General features: G+C 35.6%; 1 protein-coding gene across 4 annotated transcripts in view; it reads right to left on the bottom strand.

The window, feature by feature from the left end:
• RPS6KA3 (ribosomal protein S6 kinase A3) overlaps positions 1 to 22,020 on the bottom strand; it is a 111,443-nt gene that overhangs the window by 19,570 nt on the left and 69,853 nt on the right. For all 4 annotated transcript variants that reach the window (XM_049873248.1, XM_049873249.1, XM_049873250.1 and 1 more), the window contains 10 exons: positions 15,338 to 15,418; positions 14,656 to 14,735; positions 13,943 to 14,049; positions 10,497 to 10,534; positions 9,327 to 9,469; positions 8,668 to 8,738; positions 3,384 to 3,472; positions 3,171 to 3,235; positions 2,990 to 3,092; positions 972 to 1,096 (listed from right to left, as the gene is read on the bottom strand). In XM_049873248.1, the coding sequence (XP_049729205.1) occupies positions 972 to 1,096; positions 2,990 to 3,092; positions 3,171 to 3,235; positions 3,384 to 3,472; positions 8,668 to 8,738; positions 9,327 to 9,469; positions 10,497 to 10,534; positions 13,943 to 14,049; positions 14,656 to 14,735; positions 15,338 to 15,418 (902 nt within the window). The remainder of the gene's footprint in view (positions 1 to 971; positions 1,097 to 2,989; positions 3,093 to 3,170; positions 3,236 to 3,383; positions 3,473 to 8,667; positions 8,739 to 9,326; positions 9,470 to 10,496; positions 10,535 to 13,942; positions 14,050 to 14,655; positions 14,736 to 15,337; positions 15,419 to 22,020) is intronic.

Below are 22,020 nucleotides of genomic sequence, written 5' to 3'. Positions count from 1 at the left end.
GTCCAGTCTCCTCTTACAAACACACGTACACCTACCTAGAAATCTGCCTTTACTCACTTTTTCTCCAACTCAGCTGACGGTACCCATAACCATTTCTTCCTAATGATAATAGGGGCTTCAAAAGCGAAAGAACACAAAACGTGGAAATTTTAAGTTCATTCTTATTATATCTTTATAAGGCAGGGGAGCCCTGGTGGCGTAGTGGTTAAGAGCTCAGCTGCTAACTAAAAGGCCGGCAGTTCAAATCCACCTGCCACTCCTTGGAAATCCTATGCGGAGGTTCTATTCTGTCCTATAGGGTCGCTATGAGTCAGAATCGACTCGAGGCAAAGAGTTTGGATTTTTTTGTTTGTTTGTTCATAAGGCAGGGGTTGACAGACTATGTCCTGAGGGTGAAATCTGGCTCATGGCCTGTTTTTATAAACAAAGCGTTATTGGCACACAGCCATGCTCATTTGTTTATGGCCTTTGTCTGCTTTTGTAGTACAATGGCAGAGTTGAGCAGTTGACTTGAATAGCTTCCACAGAGATCCTATGGCCCACAAAAGCCTAAAATATTTATAATCTGGCTCTTTACAGAAAAAAGTCTGCTGACCCCTGTTCTAAGGCATGAGGGAGCCAGGAAACTGTAATCCACCATGGCTAACTTGACTGAGGCAGATTATGAAAAAAACTAGGCCCGATATGTTCTGAAGCACAAGAAAGAGGACGAGACAAGATGGTGATGTCTATGTCAACTCTCTGAGAATTTCACTTTCAGGTCTGATAGATATCCAAGGGTTTTAGGTCATAACAGCTTTCTTTCTAATGACGAATAAAAGAAATTTCTAAGAGTAAAGTTTATTTCCACTCTAATATAAAACTTATTTTAAAGCACTCCCTTAAAAAAATCAGCAGATAAAAATCTAATGATTCACACAATGATTTATTATCTGACAACACTGCAAATTTAAAATTTGACATTCACTCACCTGAACAATTGAATGTACACCAACTGTCTGCATTGCTTGGCTTTCATCGTCTGAAGTGATTGCAACAAAACTAAATCCCCGGAAGAGCTGATGTGCATTGGCACTAGGGGGAATGCCAGGTGAGTCTGAAAAGAACGAGAAGTTACTAAGAAGGTTCCTAAGGAAGGGAATTAAGGGGAGAAATGTTGGCAGTTTGACCTTTCACCCTTATTCTGAAATTCTACTTCTCAGGCACCCAGTATATACCTTTTGCTGCCTAGGATACCGATCTCTTAATGCCACCGCAAGTCTTAACACCCTAGTCCCTCAGAGCCTAGAAAAATGCTAATTATTTGAAGACTATAAGAAATTGATGCTTTACTGGGTTACTGTTATTCTAAGTTAGTGCTGCCCAATAGAACTTTATGCAATGATGGAAATTTTACCTGTGCTGCCTATCTTAATATGGTTATTAAGTGGCTACTGAGCTCTTGAAATGTGGCTAGTGTGCCTGAGGAACTGAATTTTTATTTAATTTAAATTTAAACAGCACAGCTGTAAATAACAACCTAACAATGCTATATGGTTCCTAGGTAGGGGTGGAGATATAAGGCGGATGTGCAGAAAATTGAGTAGAAAGGCATTTAGTCCGGTGTTCTCAATACTTAACGTTGGAATTGAAAAATCGAAATCACAAGTTAAAAATCACTGTATTTAAGAAAAGTAATTTCAAGGACAATCATGATGTGTAGTCCTTAAAATATTTTGTAGGATGTGATGTGTACCGTTATTCAAATTATCTACGTGTACTCTATCAGCATTCACAAAAATGGAAAAACACTTGTACAGCTTAATGTTCACTATAAAAACAGTAAAAACACAGTAAATGTGCTATTCAGAAACACACTTAGGCATACTAATATTTCTCAACATACTATAAAGGTTAAGGGCAAGCAAAAAACAAATAGGCAAATCTACTTAAACACCAACTCAATATAAAGTTCTTTTTAAAAATCAGCTTGATATTCTCAGTACATTTATTGTCCAGTGGATTTTAAATCAATGTGACAGTATTATATTGAAGACCTCAGCCAAGGAAGCTATCAGGACAGAATGCAATAGAAAACTGTTCTACTCTGAGAATTTTCCAGGAGAAACTGTAATGAGAAAGCAAAGTAAAACATTACCATATATCTTCAACTCCATGTATATGAGTTGAAAAAAAAGTTTTGTTCATGCATTGATTTAAATTTCTAAGATTGTCTAATAAGCATAATAAACACCCAACAATGCTTCAAATAGATTGCGAGGATTTTAGCTGGAAAGCTTTTAGCAAGGTTTGAATGATGTACTCAAATATCATTCAAGTATATGCAAGTACACTTTCCATTCATTTGCTTGTGAATGATAAACCTGGGGTTTGGTACACCCAAAAGAGAGCATTAGAGAAAAAACACTGTATACACATACATACACCATTATGTATACACACCAATTAATGAAATACAGGTTACCATTTCAAAGATGACTTTCCTGGAAGTCACTGTTCATGCAATTTTAGGAATAAGCATGACACAGGATGTGACTCATTTAAATTATCACATCTCATATAAAGTTTAAGTTACATTTGGGATTTGAACTTTACTAATACTTCCAGAATACCACCTGTAATTAAGGTTTTAAAGAGCACTATTTATAGTGAACAGTGAATAGCTACAGGTAAATAAATGCACAAACAAGTAATTTTTTCCACATAGTATCAAAGTTGAAGACTATTCAATTTATGGCGCCTTGGTGACACACTGGGTAACACCTCGGCTGCTAACCAAAAGGTAAGCAGTTCGAATCCACCAGCAGTTCCTTGGAAACCCCACGGGGCAGTTCTGCTCTGCTAATGATCTAATTATTGTGGCAAAGATATGGTGTGTTTAACCATTTTAAATTTACAAGGATAACAAATAGTTTTATTGGAAAAGGTATTCTAACACACAAAAATATACATATTGCCTTATATTATGATTTCCATGATTTCTCTTTACCTTTGGGAGTTTTTGCAGTAAATTCAGGGTCGAAATAGAATGTATCTTCAGGTCTGCCAGTTGCAGGTTTAAAAGGTGGATGAATTTCTCTTCTGTATAATTTCTGGAAACAAAAAGAGAGACTTATACATGTGTCAACTATTAAAAAAAAATTTCAAGCAAGTTTCCAGACTATACTTACATTCCAGTCTATCGTTGAGAAAAATGAATGTCTTTTAATTTCTTCAACTCCATCTGGTCCTGCGCCTATCAAAAGTTAAGTAGTTGTGATTAAACGGTAATTTTATTTTAATATTTTATAATCCCACCACAAAAACAAATATTCATCCCCTTTGCCTCCAAATAACACTCACTAACAAACACATAAAAGAATCAAAGTAATTAAAACCATTACCTAGTCTGTTAGCAGGATTTCGTTTGAAAAGCATCCGTAAAAGACTCTGGGCTTCAGGACTCAAAAACTGTGGCATCCCAAGTTTGGCCCTAAATAATCAACCCACATAATACAATTTTAATTTTTGGAAGTTTCTATGTTTTTATTTTTAAAGTTAGCCTTTTTGTTTTCAGATAATGGTAGATTCACACCCACTCGTAAGAAAAAATACATAGAGAGACCCTCTGTCCCTTATTCAGTATTGCCCAAGAGTAAACAGCTTATAAAACTATAGTACAATATTACAACAGGACACTGACATGGATAATCCACTGATCTCATTCACACGCCCCGTTTTCCTTCTGCTTGTGTGTGTGTGTGTTTACTTCTATGCAATTTTACCACATGTGTAGGTTGCTATATCCATCACCACAGTTCACCACCAGGATGCCTCATGTTAACCCTTTATAACCACACCCACTTCCCTCTACTCTTCCCTGCTGCAGTGGTTGTTTGGTATCCTATGTTAGTGACCCTATGTAAAACAGAATGAAACACTGCCTGGTCCTGTGCCATCCTCACAATCGTTGCTATGTTTGAGTTCATTGTTGCAGCCACTGTGTCAATCCATCTCGTTGAGGGTCTTTCTCTTTTTCTCTGACCCTCTACTTTACCAAAAATGATGTCCTTCTCCTACCTCCTGATAACATGTCCAAAGTACATGAGATGAAGTCTCACAATTTTCCCCTCTATTTTTTTTTAAGGAGCATCCTGGTTGTACTTCTTTAAGGAAAGACTTGTTCGTTCTCCACGGTATATTCAGTATTCTTCACCAACACCATAAAGGCATCAATTCTTCTTCAATCTTCCTTATTCATTGCCCAGCTTTTGCAAGCATATGAGATGAATGAAAATACCATGGCTTGCGTCAGGTGCACTGTCATGGACTGAATTATGCCTCCCCAAAGTATGTGTGAACTTGGTTAGGCCATGATTCCCAGTATTGTGTGGTTGTCCTCTATTCGGTGATTTTCCTATGTGTTATATGTCATAACCTCTGCCTGTGATTAAAGAGGATTAGGGCGAGATGTAACACCATTGCTCAGGTCACATCCCTGATCCCAGGGAGTTTCCCTGGGGTATGGCCTGTACCATCTTTTATCTTACAAGAGATAAAAGCAAAGGGAAGCAAGCAGGCAGTTGGGGACATCATAACACTAAGAAAGCAGTGCCGGGAGTAGTGCGTATCCTTTGGACCTAGGATTCCTGCATGGAGAAGCTCCTAGTCCAGGGGAAGATTGATGACAAGGAACTTCCTCCAGAGCCCAGAGAGAGAGAAAGCCTTCCCCTGGAGCTGACGCCTAAAATTGGACTTAAATTTCTTTGTTAAAGCCATCCACTTGTGGTATTTCTGTTCTAGCAGCACTAGATGACTAAGATACGCACTTTGGTCCTTAAAGTGACATCTTTGCTTTTTAATACTTTAAAGAGGTCTTAAGCCCTGACAGCCACTAACCTGTTCTCCATTTCTATAATTTTGTCATCGTAAGAATGTTCTATAATGGAATCACATAGTACGTAATCTTTTGGGGATGGGCCTTTTTCATGCAGCATAATTCATTCCCTGGAGATTCATCCAAGCTGTTGTGTCATTAGTTCAACCTCTTTTCTTGCACACTAGTATTCCATGGCATGGATATACCACAGTTTGTTTAACTATTTACCCATTAAATAACTATTTGTTATCCTTGTAAATTTAAAATGATTAAACACACCCTATCTGTGCCACAATAATTCGATCATTAGCAAATCCTTTTCAGTGTTTCATGGCAGTTAAGATGCTTATTAAGTCTTTTAGCGAATTATAAGACTGTTTTTGTTCATAACCTTATTATAAAAGTATGAAGGTACCTTTCTGCGTGTTGATTTGTGGCATTTCAGATTCCACGTCTTCACTTGTACTTATAAATTGCTACGTGGAAAAAATTACTTGTTTGTGCATTTATTTACACTGTATGTCTTGGAGGAAGTATGGCCAGGGTACTCCTTGGAGGCAAGGATGGCGGGACTACATCTCACATACTTTGGATATGTTATCAGGAGGAATGATTCCCTGGAGAAGGATAGCATACTTGGTAAAGTGGAGGGTCACTGAAAAAGAGGAAGAACCTCAATGAGACGGACTGACACAGTGGCTGCAACAATGGGCTCAAGCAGAATAACGATTGAGGGGATGGCACAGGACCGGGCGCAGCTTTGTTCTGTTGTGCATAAGGTTGCTGAGTCGGAACTGACTTGATGGCACCGAACTACAACAACAGTATTATTTATTATTATTAGTAGTAGTACTAAAAAAAAAGTAGCCCCTATATTATTATCATTAGCTCCTATTACTCTCTGAAATTATATTTATTTGTTTAAATATTAATTCCTTGTCTTCCTAGTTTTTCTCCATTTCAAATAATATTACTACAAACATCTTTGTACTTGTTTCTTTGGGTACAAGTACCTTGTTAAATATTCACTGGGTGCATGTCCAGGAGTGGCATTGTCGGATTAAGAGGATGTAACTACATTTTGGCAAATCTGCTGTGAAAGATTTCTTTAAAGTGTTAAAAAGCAAAGATGTCATCTTGAAGACAAAGGTGAGCCTAACCCAAGCCATGGTGTTTTCAATCACCTCATATACACGTGAAAGCTGGACAATGAATAAGGAAGACCTAAGAAGAACTGATGTCTTTGAATCATGGAGTTGGTGAAAAATACTGAATATACTGTGGACTGCCAAAAGAACAAAGAAATCTCTCTTGGAACAAGTATAGCCAGAATGCTCTTTAGAACCAAAGACTGCAAGATTTCATCTCATATACTTTGGACATGTTATCAGGAGGAATCAGTCCCTGGAGATGGACATCATGCTTGGTAAAGTAGAGGGTCAGCAAAAAAGAGGAAGACCCTCAACAAGATGGATTGACACAGTGGCTGCAACAATGGGCTCAAGCTGAACGACGACTGTGGGATGGAACAGGACCAGGCAGCGTTTCATTCTGTTGTACATAGGGTTGTTATGAGTCAGAATCAACTCAATGGCACCTAACAACAACAACCACTACCTATATTTGACTTGAGAAGATAATTCCAAAAACTGCTTTCCTAACTGGTATTTGTATTTCCTTCCAGTTATGTATGAAATTGTCACTGCTCTACATCCCGCCAACACTTTGTACTGGCAATTCTTAATGTTAGCCATTCAGGTAGATGTACAATGGTAGCTCACTGTGGTTTTAATTTGCACTTTCTAATTAATGAGGTTTAGCATTTTTTAAATAAGTTTATTGGCTATTGAATACTCTTTTGTGAAAATCCCTAAGCCTCTTGTCCATTTTTCTACTGGGTTATGTTTTTCTTATTGTTTTAATGGAGTTCTTGATATAGTCTGGATACAAACTCTTTGTTAGTTATATATGTCACAAATTACTTCTACTCTCTCTTCATGGAATCTTTTGATGAGAAGTTGTTAATATCAATGTAGTCACAATTTATCAACCTTCTCTTTTATGGTTAGTGCTTTTTGTGTTCTGCTGAAGACATCTTTGCCTAGGCCAAGGTCATGAAGATGTTTCCTTCTGGAATCTTGTTTGCCTTTATATACATTTACAATATTCAAGAAAATGACTTTTGTGTATGGTAAAAGGTAGCGATTATTTTGCTTTTTCCATACAAATATACAAATTTTCCAGAATGAGTTATTAAAAAGGCTGTTCCTTCCCTATTGTCAGTTATTCCCAGTGGTCATAAACTGTGTCCATATTTGTGTAAGTCTGTTTCTGGGCTCTTTATTCTGTTGCACTGTTCTATTTTTCATACTTGTTTCAATGCTATATTGTCCTAATTACAAGAGTTTTGTAATAAGACTTGGTACCTGGTAAAATCAGTCTTTCTATCTTAATTCCCTTTAAAAGTGTGTTATGCTTGGTCTTTGTACTATCACATTAGAATCAGTTTGTTCCACGCCAAAATTTTTTAGGATTTTTACTTGATTTCCACTGAAACTAGTTTCATTGTCTAATACAGTAGTTTCTAGACACATATGGCTACTGAGCATTTGAAATGTGGGCAGTTTAACTTGTAAGTGTAAATCATACACCAGATTGGAAAGGATAAATATGAAAAAAGAATGTAAAATACTTCATTAGTAATTTTTTTTACATTTTGAAATAATATTTTTGATATGTTGGGCTAAATAAAATACATTATTAAAATTAATTTCAACAGTTTCTTTGTATGTTTTAAAAATGTGGCTACTAGAAAATTTCAAATTATGTACGTGGCTTCCATTTTATTTCTATTGGGCAACACTGATCTATACAACACTGGTTCTGTCCTAATATGAATACAGTAAATCCTCCCAAATTGTTTTGGTTTTTATATTCTCTACGTACAATTTTCTAGTTCTCTGCACAGAGGCCTTGTATAACTTTTCCTAGATACATCCCTAGGTATTTGATACTTTTTGAAACTATTATAAACAGTGTCTTCTTTTAAAATTCCATTCTATTTGCTACTAATCTACAGACACGAAATGGATTTTTGTTTACTGACCTTGGATTCAGCAATTCTGCTACACTCTTACTAATTCCAATAGTTTACATGAAGATTTGGATTTTCAATATAAACAATCATGTTATCTAAATGACATTTTTATTTCCTCTTTTTAAACTTTACTACTTTGCTTGCCTTTCTGTACTGGTTATGACCTCCAAGACAATGTGAACGGAAGTGGAATAATGGGCATCCTTGTCATATTTCCAATCTCAAAAGTAAAGCTTTCAATATTTCACCATTAAAACAGATAATGAGTACAGGTAGTCCTTGACTTACAATGTATTCGATGGGGGGGGTACATGTTATCATTAGTAATATGTACTACATACAAAGTTGAAGCATGTAATTTGCAGATGTCATCATATTTGTAAGTTTATATGTGATGTTTTCAATCCCCCCAAACAAACAAAGATCAGATTTAAAAAGATACTGATAATAAAGGGCAGTAATAATAAAGACCGAGAAACCAAACAAACAATGAGGTATTCGAATTATGATGGAGTCGCGGAATGGAACCCCGTCCTTAAGTTGGGGACTGCCTGTATTCTAAAAATACATGAGATTTGCTTATTTAAGCCATACAATATTGACAAATTTCTTAGTTAATTCTTACACTGTAGCTGACATTGTAAAAATCTCATTTTCTAGTTTGAAGCATTTCTTTTTAACACTATCAAAACATATATAAGACAGTACTTACTTAAGTATCATAGTCATTGTTTCTTTTCGATCTTTTCCTTGGAAAGGTAGTGTACCAGTGAGCATTTCAAACTATAAAAAGGCAAATAATCAATGGTATTAGCCAGTAAGTATAAAATCTAAAGGCCAGAAGTAAAAAAGCATCATTTTGTTTAGAACCAAATCTAAAAATGTTACATAATAAAACAAACAAGTGATCTACATTTCTACCATATTCATTATGATAATCCCTAAAAGACAACTGAGGTATAAGTATTTCGCAGAAATGAATTACCTTTTAAATAGCAATTTGAAGATATAAATATGGGAAAATTTGGACAGATCTTCCCATTTCATATGACTTTATTTTTAAGGGTCCCTTACCAACAGATAGATTTCTAGATGAGGTTCTCCCAAAGAGTAAATACTGTTAATTTTTTAGAGTGTTGCTATTTGCAGAATATCTATGGTAATACATTTGTGCCTTTTCAAATTAGGATGAGATGGAAGCAAATGATGTGTTCCACAGGCCTTCTATATCGTATGCAATGATTTTTCTTGATTATTTGTTACATATACTATAAAATACAGAAAATCAAAATACCAGTTTCTCTCTCACAACACTCACTGGTGATTTCCACTTAATAAGCAAAACTAAACAAAATAAGAACAAAAACTTACCATCAGCACACCAAAAGACCACCAATCGGCACTCTGAGTATGGCCCCGACGGTTAACTACTTCTGGAGCCATATATTCCACAGTTCCACAAAAAGAATACGCCTTCTTTTCATGGTCAATAGACTCTTTACTTAGGCCAAAATCTGCCAAGATAAATATGGAATTTATTAAATATCTTAGAATAATTTGTACACGTCAATTTTAAACTGAGTTCCATCATTAACATAATTGTTTAAGTAGTCTAAGCTAAGTTTTTAATACAAACAATGAATTACTTAATATTTGTACACCTACTCCTCACTTGTGGACTATCTCATTATCTAACAGTCAGCATTTACGACAATAGTAAAAAATCTACTATCTAAATATTCTGTGGCTTAACGAGGAGGTGAGCATGGCAGCACAGCCTGGAGGAGGGTCTCCAGACTGCCTCTGGGAAGCTGGACCGCGCTGCACCACACTCTCTGCTCCCTCCTGCCTGTGCTGGGCAGCTTCCTCCATGGCCTCCAGTGGGTGCCTGGTTCACTATTCTGGGTTCCCAGCTCCTATGCAGCCTGAGGGCCTGCAGTTCAAAATTACTATGGGGCGAGATGGGAGGAAAGAAGAAGGCATCAGAGAGGGTGTTTGGAAGAAATGCGCGTGAGTTTAATGACATCCCAAAGTGAGCCGTACTGGCATGTTGGTGGGGCTGGGTGCGTTGCTGGCCCCCCAGCTCTGAGCCTTGGTGACCAGCCAGGCCCAATGTACAGAGCCGAATCAGGATTGCAGGGGTGGGAGTGAAGCCCTGGAGGCAGCTCCACAAGGCAAGGTCTGACCCAGCACAGGAGGAAGGTGAAGTGGTTAAGCCGTGGGCCCTCAGGTCTCACAGCCCGGCTTTATCCAGCTTTGTCTCCTCCAAGCCTCCTTCTCCGCAGAGGAATAATCCATAACTGGAGTGTCATCACAGTGATGAGCACACCAATAAATCTTAGCTGCTATTATTTCTATGGTCATGTTTTCTAAAAAAAAAAAAAAAAAAATCAGACAAATGGATGATCTGAAAACGGGGAAAAAATCCTCCATTTTCGCATAATGTTGATTTTTGCTAATGACCTGTTCTTTGGAACTTTTAACCATACCAGTAAGTGAGAAGTGGGCTGGAAAGATATTTCAATAAAATGAGCATTTTACCTGTTAACTTGATGTGACCTTCTTCATCAAGAAGTATGCTAAATGAAAACAAAGTCAGAAAATCTTTTAACACCACTAAAAAGAAACTTATGGAAGCTAAAATTGAAATTATTTCTTCAAACATCAGATCGATACATCCATTTTAAAATATTACTTCAGGCTGTGAATAAGACAGCAAAGGTAAAGGAGGAAAAAATGATTTTTGGACATACATATATAACAAAGTCAAAGCCATAAACTTATATTAAGCCAGAGAGGCACTTGAGAAGTATTAGGAAGAGAACTCAAAAACTATGCTCTTCAAAGTTGCCCTTTCTAATGTCTTTTCGCAGAGGTGGCCTAACTCCCCAGTGCTTGCTCACAGTAGACAGAGGGTCCACATAGTGAAGTCAAATTCAGGAGTTCTCATTCTCTCAGTTATTTTTAAGGCACCTGTCTTCAATTACTCTTTCCTAGTTTTTCTTCTGACACCACATAACAATTCTTTTCTCCTCAACATACCACCTTCCTCATCCTCCTTTACATCTTTTTCTTCACTCATCCATCCCTTCACCACATACATTCTCCAGTGTTTTCTCTCTTTCCCAGTAACTGCGACCTCCTAGAGGGTTGTGCTTTTATTCAACGTTGTAGCTCAGTGTCTGGTAGAGCACTGAAAAATAGGAAATGTTTGCTGAATGAATGGCTGAGGTCCCTCAGGCAGGATGGGGCCAGAGTGCAAAGGGCCTTATAAAACACTCAAAATAGTTTGGACTTCTTCCCAAGGACAATGAAGACCGCCAAAGTATACAAGCATGGAGGGTAAAGATAATCTGATTTTTGGATTTAAGAAAACAATTTAGAGGCATTTGATGAGCTCTTAGAAAGGGGTCATGATAAAGAAGAACAAATGGGCAATGACACTCAAATTTCTGGTTTGAGCAACTACTTGAGTGCAAAGTAATGCCATTAATTAAGAAACTACAGAAAGGAGTAAGTACTAAGCTATAAGCCACTAATTTTATTTTTGGATAGGTATTTCAGAATACTGACTTGAAAGGTCAAGTAATAAATCTTTCACTTATATTTAATGCTATCTCATTAAATAATTAATATTATTAATCAATACATTAAATAATACAGGCATTACCTTACTTTTAATTCTAACTTTAAAAATTTGCCAGTCAGATTCTGCATAATAAAATTTTATTATGACAAAAATACTACCAACTTCCCTATTTCATCAATTTAATTACAATTACAACAGGGTATTTTTATACATACAACTGGGGATAATTCAGTAGGGACATATTTCTCAAGTCTCTTTCATAACGAAGGACTTGTTATGAAAAAATATTAAATGCTTGATTATGAAGCAAACCAACACATCTAGGGAACATAAAAGGAATTATTAGATATGGTGGAAATTATCCCCCCTTCTGTTTAATAAATACAAGAACGATAGTTCTAAAAACAAAACAAACCTAAAATCATTCTTGGTTAGTTTTGAGAGAAAAGAAAAAAAAATATGGCTAAAAGGGCATTACTTATGCCTTCTACAGCATCTTACCATCTACAATCTTTTGCGATAACCATGCACATAGTTTAACTTTGAAAGAAAAAGTCAACTGTATTACTTTCATGAACAAAGTTCTTTTTCAACTATTAATAAATATTTTTAGCAATATTTATTGCTAACAGAGTTCTAGCAAAGTTGCTCCTTCTTGTTGTTAGGTGCCGTCGAGTCAGTTCCGACTCACAGCGAACCTATGCATGACAGAACGTAACATTGCCTGGTTCTGCTCAATCCTCATAATCATTGCTATATTTGAGCTCATTGTTGCAGCGACTGTGTCAATTCATCTTGTTGAGGGTTTTCCTCTTTTTCACTGAGTTGCGAGCACTGTTTAAGTTTAAAAGACCTGGAAAATCCCTTACGGTTCATAAAACATCTGGCCTAAAAAATTTTAATTTCTTCCAAGCTTTATATAATGGTATGTGCTTGGATCATTTTCCAATTAAATGTTATTTTAATTCAATGGCTTTATTAGACACCTATGTGAAAGATCTCATTATAAGCAATCTTATCTACTTTTGATCTTATTCAACCTTTGAGACAGGGCCCGTGTTTTATATGTAGTTTTATGACTAATGCTAATACAATGGTCTACAATAAATACATTCAATCAAATGATATGAAACACTTAAAACATTTTTCTTATGTTTAATATTATGCTTATAGTAGTTTTCTTCAAAATACTACATGCTTGAATGTTTATTCCCACCAGGAATTATATTTCATGTCATGATAGTTAGAAGCTGAGAAAAACTCAGTAATTATCTGGGGAATAAAAACAGAACCATATAATACCAAAAACAAAATACATGGAAAACAAAGGTAAAATATAAAAGCACATCGATTTTTACATGATCACTTAACAGGATTCCAAAGGATCATCTCCTCTATTTCCTGTTGCAGTATATAATTTAAATTCTACACGGAATATTTTAAAGTAAACAATATTCAACATTCTTGATAAAGGTGATGGTTTCATAACTATGAATATACAAAAACCACTGAACTATACACTTAAATGGATAAACTGTATGCTATGTGAACTATACCTCAATAAAGCTGCTTTAAAATATTTGTGATAAAGTAAGATTCTTGTTTGTATCCTTAAAGAGGAAAAAAGGCTTTCTTATGCAAAACTGGTAGATGGTAAACACTGACAAATTAAAACAGACTTGCGTACAATTTTAAATAGTATCAGCTTCTTGATAACTGCTACTCTAAAAGCTATGGGAAATTTCCTCAACTTACATTTCAAATTTGAAATTATGTGTGAGATAAAATTACCAGTAAATGATGGGGGGGGGGGAGGCGTTAGCGCTACACCATTCCTTCATGCCAAAAAATTTAGATGGAGTTGAAAGCAAAAGCAAAAAGAAAAGAAACCGTAAAATTAGAAGGAAAACATCTGATCAGAAATTGAAAAAGCCTTCCCAAGAATAAAAGTCATGGAAGAAATCATAAAAGACTAGTAGATTTGACTGAGAAAAAAATACTTGTATAGGTTAAAGTAACACAAACAAAGGTAAAATGCAAAGAAAAACTAGGAAAATGCATTTGCAATATGTCAAATGATTAAACTTTTTAATGTGTAAGGGTCTCTTACGAATCAATGGGAAAAAAATGTCTTCTCAAAAGAAAAATGGGCAAAGACCATAAATAGAAAACTCGCACAAATATACAAATTACCAATAAGCCTCATTAAAAATGAAAGAATGCAAATTAAAACAAGACAACATTTTTTTGATTAACAGAGACTTGAAATAGTACCAGGATACAAAGTGTTGGCATAGGTACTCTAATACAATCCTTGTTTGAGTTCTATGAAATGATTATTTTTATTACCTAAACAATCATATTATATTGTATTCAACTTAACAGCATCATTCCTTACTTTTCTGGTTTCAAGTCTCTATAGATTATTCCCAGGCTATGTAGATGGTCTAAAGCAAGTGCAAGTTCAGCCAAGTAGAATTTGACATCTTCTTCTGTGAACATCACCTAAAATAAAATAGTAATTTTTTTTGTTTTTCTTTTATTTTTCTATTTGTGATTTTTATTTAAATGCCTGCCCCAGAGTTAAAATATTCGAAAATATTCTATATATGCAAATTACACTTATTTTCCAGTATTTACTTTTGCTAGGAATTTGCAAAAAACGATCTGTTGGCCAATCGCTTTTACTAAATGCTAACTGCATACTCCGGGGAAAATAATTTTACATTTTGTTAGGTAACAACTATATTCGGGTTGTGCCATTGTCGTCCCACCAAAGTAACATTTTAGAAACGAAAAGCAGTGTTTAAAATGCATGTTGAACTTCTACTATTGTTTCAGGATACCATATTGATATATTATCGCTTTTGAGAAAACGATAACTAGAAGAAGCAGCGTTAAGGCAAAGAACGTTTGTCAATTTAAAGCCTTGCTTCCAAAATAAATTCACAAGTTAGGAAAATAACTCTTTTTTGGGGGGGGTCTGATTCTTCAATGTAAGAACCTCGTGCTGCTAGAGAAAATACAATAAGCATAATATTGGAATATAACAAAGCTTTAGTTGGAACAGGGTTTGTATAAATAGATTAAAAATAGAGATTAATTATATACCTCTTTGGATAAGCGTGTAAACAAATCTCCTCCCCTGAGAAAATCCAAAATAAGATACAGCTTCCCTTCAGTTTGAAAAGCTGAATGAAGAAACGAAAATTTCCATTTAATCCATCATGGTTTTAGGCTTATATTAGGTCAACTCAGTCACAAATAAATATAATTTTTACTAAATTACTGAAATTGTTATAGATACTTATTTTTATTTAGAGGAAAACCACTGATTCCCCTTAGTTTCTAAGTGGAAATGTTAAATGTAGTGTTTCTTATTATGGAACCAGTAGAACATCTGTTAGGTTTTTCTTCAGGCGCGAGTCTCTCAGGAATACAATAGTTCTAAGGCACGTGACCAATGAGAAAAACTCCCAAAAGTAAAAGACTAATTTAACCAAGAAATAAAATACAGAAACTACCACACTAACAAAAAACAATGAGGACTGCTAAGATTTAATCACACATAATAAGAATCATCACGCCTTTATACCCACTAAGAAAAAGCTTGAAAGAAACATAACCTTCTAAAGTTTGTCTAAAAGTCACGTTTTAATTTCCATGACTTTATATATCTGCTGAACTCATATGAATATAAACAAATACATGCTTACATACATGGGTATACCTGAGTGCTCTCAGAGTGGGACACAGGGTAAAGGGATGAGGTGAGAGGTGGTTCCTAACTTACCATAATGCAACTTGACAATAAAAGGATGGTTAACTTCTACCAAGATATCACGCTCCATTTTTGTCCGCACACGGTCTCGAACTATAAAACATTGTGCAAATGGCTGCATTAAAATAGTTTTCAGAGAAAATCTGTAAAACGAATACTTTCTGATGCCTATTTTAAGTAAAATTTTGCTAACGTGAATGTTTTCAATTTGACTCGAGTTTTCAAAAAAACTAAGTATATCTTTCACTAAATTATACAACCAAAAGGAATCATATGTATTTGCAAAATTTGTACTTTAAATTTAAAAATAAAAGAATTATTAGATGTTGGTTTAATATCAAATTTACAAGCACGTCAATCAAAGTTACGGAAAATGGAAAAAAAAAAGCAACTTAAAAAAAAACGAGGCATTCCAATGAAATATTAAAATACCGAAAAAAACAAAAAGAAAACTGAATATAGGTTTCAATACTTCTATCAACCCTATCAATTCAATTCAACATTCATTAAGTATCTATAAAATATGGCTGACATGATAAAGGACAGATACACCCAAATAGGTCTACTTTGAGGGACAGAAAGAACAGAGGGACTGTAATACAGCTGAAAGAGCAAAGGTCTTTTTGAATTAGATCTAGATTCAGATCTATATAATCTTGAGCAAGTTACTTATTTAATCTCTCTGAGCCTCATTTACTTCTCGGTACAAAATGGGGATAATGCTGCCGGACCTTTGGAAGCTTGTGACCATTCGAGATAAGATTTGTACATTCCAGAGCTTGGTATGTAAGAGATATTCAATTAAATGGTTTTTTTTTTTTAATCATTATGTCATCCCTGCTTGGTGTGAAAGGTTAAGTGCTTGGCTAACCAAAATGTTGACGGTTCAAGTCCACCCACACGCACCTCGGAAGAAAGGCCTGTTGACCTACCGCCAGGAAAAAATATCAGCCATTGAAAACCCTAGGGAACACAGATCTTCTCTGACAGTCAGGCTTGATGGTAACTAGCATGGTTTTTTGTTGTTGCTTTTGGTATCGTTATTATATCAAAAGTATCACCATGAATGTAATTAAAAGATAATATGATTTATTACTGCAGTAAGTAGTACAGGAATTCAGAAAAGGTAAAGTTCAATTTCACCTACACAGGAAAGCTAGATGAAAGGGGTGGGATTAGGGCACAGGCTTTAAGAACTAGAGGCATTTGGATGGGTGGGGAGGATAGGGAGAACAGCTCAGGTATGGAGGACCAGTGCAGGCAAACACTTGGAGACATGAATGACAAAGGAGAAGAAACAAAATCAGTGTGGAAACAGGGGTTTACTATTGGAGAGGTGACCGAAGGAGGATCCAGATTCCTGACAATTTGGATTGTCAGGATGACTTTATGTTTGACCCTGTAGGGAACAGGCTCTTTGACCAACCAAATGTTTCCTCAGCAAATTCTTTGTGCCAGGCACTGGGGATACAATTACAAATAAGATAATCTTCAAGAAGCTCATAATCTAGTGGGAATGACAGACAAATAAATGATTAGAACACATTCTGGTAAGTACTATGATTGTGTTGGTAGCTCAATGGATTTATGATGTGAAAATGTTCAGTCATTAAGCTTTTAATTTTATTCCAATACATAATAAGAAGGATGAATCATAAACCGCTTCTATGTTTCAGGCCTGAGTAACTGAATGGTTCTGCCAAAGATTAAAACCAAGAGTTTGGGAACAGGAGTGTCTTTTAGGGGATAGGCATAGGGAAAAAGATGACTTGGTTTCATTTTTCTTTTTTCCCTTTTAAAATAACGGCTTTGAGATAGAATTCACCCTTTAAAAACGTTTATTTTGTTTGGTAAATATATAACAAAACTTTTGCCATTTTAAACGCACAATTCAGCAACATTAATTACATTCACCATGTTGTGCCACCATCACTACTATCCATTTCCGAAAGATTTCATCACCCCACACAAACTCAGTGCGCGTTAAGCAGTCATTCCCCATTCCTCCATCTTCTTCAGCCACTAATAAATATGTCTCTACACATTTGCCTATTCTAGGTATTTCATATAAGTGGGATTATACAATATCCATCCTTTCATGCCTGATTTATTTATCTCAGCATAATGTTTTCAAGGCTCATCCCTGTTGTACACTATGAATCAGAATGGTATTTCTTTTTATGGCTGAATAATATTCTCTATTGTGTGTATATGCCACATTTTGTTCAACCATTCATCTGCTGATGGACACTTGGGTTGTTTCCATCTTGTGGATATCGTGAATAATGCCACTAAGAACATGGGTGTACAAGTATCCATTTGAGTCCCTGCTTTCAATTCTATTGTGTATATACTTTAGCAGTAGAATCGTTGGTTCATATGGTAATTCTACGTTTAACTTTTTGAGGAACCACCAAACTGTTTTCCGTAACAGCTGTACTGCTTTATATAACCACCAGCAATGCACGAGGGTTCCAATTTCTCCACGTTTGTCAACACTTGTTATTTTCTATTTTTCTGATAAGAGTAGATGTGAAGTGGCATCTCACTGTAGTTTTGATTTGTATCTCCCTAATGACTAATGGAACCTGGCAGCACAGTGGTTTAGTGTTTGGCTGGTAACCAAAAGGTTGGTAGTTCAAATTCAGCAGCTACCCCTTGGAAACCCTATGGGGCCATTCTACCCTGTTCTATAGAGTTGCTATGAGTTGGAATCGACTCAAAGGCAATGGGATTTTTTAATGACTAATGGAGGAGATCTAGTGGCACAGAGGTTAAAGTGCTCAGCTGCTAACCGAAAGGTTGGTATTTTTAACCCATTAGCTGATCCATGGGAGAAAGTTGTGGCACTCTGCTTCCCTAAAGATTTACACCCTTGGAACCTTATGGGGCAGCTCTACCCTGCCCTACAGGGTTACTATGAGTTGGAATCTACTCCATGGCAACAGATTTGGTTTTCAAGTAATGACCAAAATATTAAGCGTCTTTACAGGTACTTGCTGGCTATTTCTATAATTTCTTTGGAGAAATGTCTATTCAAATCATTTGCCCATTTATTTATGTTTCTAAATTCTATTTTGTTATTGAAAATATACACAGCAAAATATACATCATTCAACAGTTTCTACATGTACAATTTAGTGACACTGATTACGTTCTTCGAATTGTGCAACCATCCTCACCCTCCTTTTCTGAGTTGTTCTTCCTCCATTAACATAAGCTTACTGCCTCCTAAGGTTCCTATCTAATCTTTTGAGTTGTTGTTGTCAATTTGATCCCATAAAGATAGTTCTTCAAAGAGCATAATGCTCACGGTGGGCCTTTTTTTTTTTAATGAGTTAAGCTAAACTGTTGTTTGATTTTAAGGTGAAATTTTTGGTTTCAAGTTTAAACATTATCTCTGCAAAAGCTTCAGGGGTTCATCCATCCTCCATGCCTCCAGAAATCTGGAGTCCATGAGAATTTGAAATTCTGTTCTGCATTTTACCCCCTTTGGTCAGTATTCTTTTATGGAATCTTCGATCAAAATATTCAGTAATGAGAGCCGGGCACCATCCAGTTCTACTGGTCTCATGGCAAAGAAAGCAGTTACTGGTTTTATTTTTTTTCAGTTTAAGGTGACCACAGATATTTAAAACACAGAAATAAGACCTCTAGGAAAAATGAACAAAGAAGCTACAAAATATTCTATTTTTTCCATTCTATCAGTTTTCCACACCCAACGGGGTGTTTTTGGTGCTACCGACTGAAAATGGGCAAACCAGGAATAAGACTTTATTCTCTTGATGTCTATTCAGCTGTGTCCTTCAACTAAGTTGTGCAGCTGGTATATGACATTCATATCAACCTGTGAATTCGTTATTTTCTCCTATCACCACAATTCTGGTGGCTTTCTTATAATACCCAACAGGCCCATTCTAGTATGTACATAAATAAAGTTCATTACCAAGGCCAGCTGACCATTCTGTCCAATCCAGCCTAGGTATCCTCTTTTCACTGCTGCCCACACAATCTTGGATTAGGTTCCTATGATTTGAAAGCTGGACTTGAAATTTCTACCTCTCTCAAAATTATACAAAGCCTACAAAGGCTTATTTAAAAATCATCCTCTGCTCAGTTAAGCTAGCAAAAACATCCATTACTGTATTTATTGTATATCCTTCTTCTACTATTGCAGCACAATGTAAAGAACAATTGTTTGGCAGTCAAGAACTATAGTTCAGTGGCCATGCTAATAATCAGATGTGTCACCTTGGTCAAATCGTTTAATTTCTCAGGGACTTACTATTTCCTGTATAAAATGAGGGGCTAGAACAAGATGATTTTCTTTAGATCATGATTATCTTGTGAGACAGATTTCTTTGCAATATTCCCTTACATTGATGAGACCTTGTTTAATTGACAATGAGTGGCGAGATTCATTCACTAAAGAATTCCTTCATTTTGCCTGAGGTAGGACTGTGTAAAAATTCTAATCTGATTTCTTTTGCTTATGTAAAGACTTAGTGACAAATATAAATCATCCTACACTCAGGAATTTTGATTAGTATATACCAAAATAGAATTTGTTAATACTGACTCATGCTGGCAAAATAAGCTACATTTCACTGAAATAATCTTTTATATAGAAGTTACTAGAATATGAGTGAGAGTGAACATGAGGAAATGCTATATATGTTTCTAGGATTATGTATTAAGAAACTGTTTTAACAACGTTGTACAAAACCATTTAGGCTAACAGAACACTTAAAAAAAATCCCACTGTTGTCAGGTCGATTCCAACTCATGGCCATCCTATAGGACAGAGTAGAACTGCCCCATAGAGTTTCCAAGGAGTGCCTGGTGGATTCAAACTGCCGGCCTTTCCGTTAGTAGCTGTAGCACTTAACCACTATGCAACCAGGGTTTCCGACAGAACACTTTACTAGGACAAGATTCCCCATAAACTCAACCTAACACCACTGACTTCTATTGACCTCACTTATTATACTAATATGAGTTCCTAGGTAGTATGAATGATTAATGCATTTGGCTGCTAAACCGAAGGTTGGAGGCTTGAGTTCACACAAAGATGTCTCCGAAGAAAGGCCTGGAGATCTGCTTCTGAAAGATCAGCCATTGAAAAACCCTATGAAGCACAGTTCTACCCTGACACATATGGGATCATAAGCTGGAATTGACTCAAGGGAAACTGGTTAGTTAGGTTGGTTATTGTACTAATAAGAACTTTAAAATGGAAAAAGAGACTTCTGGTTAAACATGGATATTTTATTCTCTTTTGCCAAAATCGAATCAAAATGACAATAATGGAACAATTACGCATAAACTCACAATGACCGAGGAACAGGAGACACAATAGCAGAAAATGTGTAAGTGGTAACTAACATAGAAGATAAGTGAAAGCTAAAATCTAAGCCTAAAGGAAGGAGGCCCGAGAGAAATAAGTAAATTCTTGCCACAGAACTCTTTGTAATCAGCTGTTTAGTACCTCAGGCTTAAACAAGGAAAAAACAAAAAATCCCCAAGGGATTTGAACAAAGGCTCTAATATGAAAAATAGGGGGAAGGATCTGGTATCTTCAACAAATAAACTACCAAGAAAAAAAAAAAAAAGGAGAAAGAGCTAATAAATTAAAAGACTTAAGGGATAGCAGCCATTTGCAAAGTATAGGCCTTGTTTGGATTCTGATTCAAATAAATCACAAAAAGAAAAATAAATTATAACATTAGGGACAACTGGAAATTTGAACACTGACTGGGTGTTTGTATGTTAATTTTTTGAATGTAATGACAGAGTGGTATTATTTAAGAATATTTTTAAAAAAACATTAACTAAAATGTATACGGAAGAAATTATACAATGTTTGAGATCTGCTTCAAAATTACAAAGGTGGGAGAGGAGGAGAACATGGAGGAAAAGATTTGACCATGAGTTAATAAATGTCAAAGCAGAGAGAAGGGAATATGGCGGTTCACTATATTTTTGTCTTTCCCTTCATAAATGTTTGACATTTTCTGTAATAAAGCCTTTAAAAATGAAATAATCAGAGAAGAAGAAAAAAATCTAGGAAGTTAAGAATGATGGTAAAGAAAAAAAGACAAAAAATGGAAAACAGGAGGGGGAAAATTAAGAAATCCACGAAGTCCAATACATCCAATGAGTAGCAGTTACAGAGTGGAGAAGAAATTATAAAAGACTTTCCCAAAACTTAAGAAATGTTTCTAGATTGAAAGAGATCACCGGGTATGATGAATATTAGAAAAACCACAATATAGAATACAACTACTAAAGTTTCAGAACACCAGGGATAAAGAGTACATTCTAAAGACTTCCAAAGAGGAAAGTCCACTCACACACAAAGGACTGGGAATAGAATGGCAATAAACTTCTTCATAACTGTGTAGGAAAGTAGAAGACAATGGGAACAATTCCTTCAAATATCTGAGGGAAAAGCATTTCTCACCTAGAATGTTATACCCAGCCAAAGTATAAATTAAATAAAGGGGTAGAATAAAGGCATTTTCAGACATACGAGATCACAAAAAATTCTGCCATCCATTCACCCTTTCTGAGGTAGCAACTAGAAGATGCGTTCCAACAAAACTAGACAGTAGTAGAGAAAACAGTAGATACAGAATTTAGCCAAAGAAGATTTACTACAGCAAAAATATGAAAGAAATATGACTCTGGTATGC

This window comes from Elephas maximus, chromosome X, assembly GCF_024166365.1.
Source record: "Elephas maximus indicus isolate mEleMax1 chromosome X, mEleMax1 primary haplotype, whole genome shotgun sequence".
NCBI classification, from domain to species: Eukaryota; Metazoa; Chordata; class Mammalia; order Proboscidea; family Elephantidae; genus Elephas; species Elephas maximus.
This window is presented reverse-complemented; position numbering and strand designations above follow the sequence as displayed.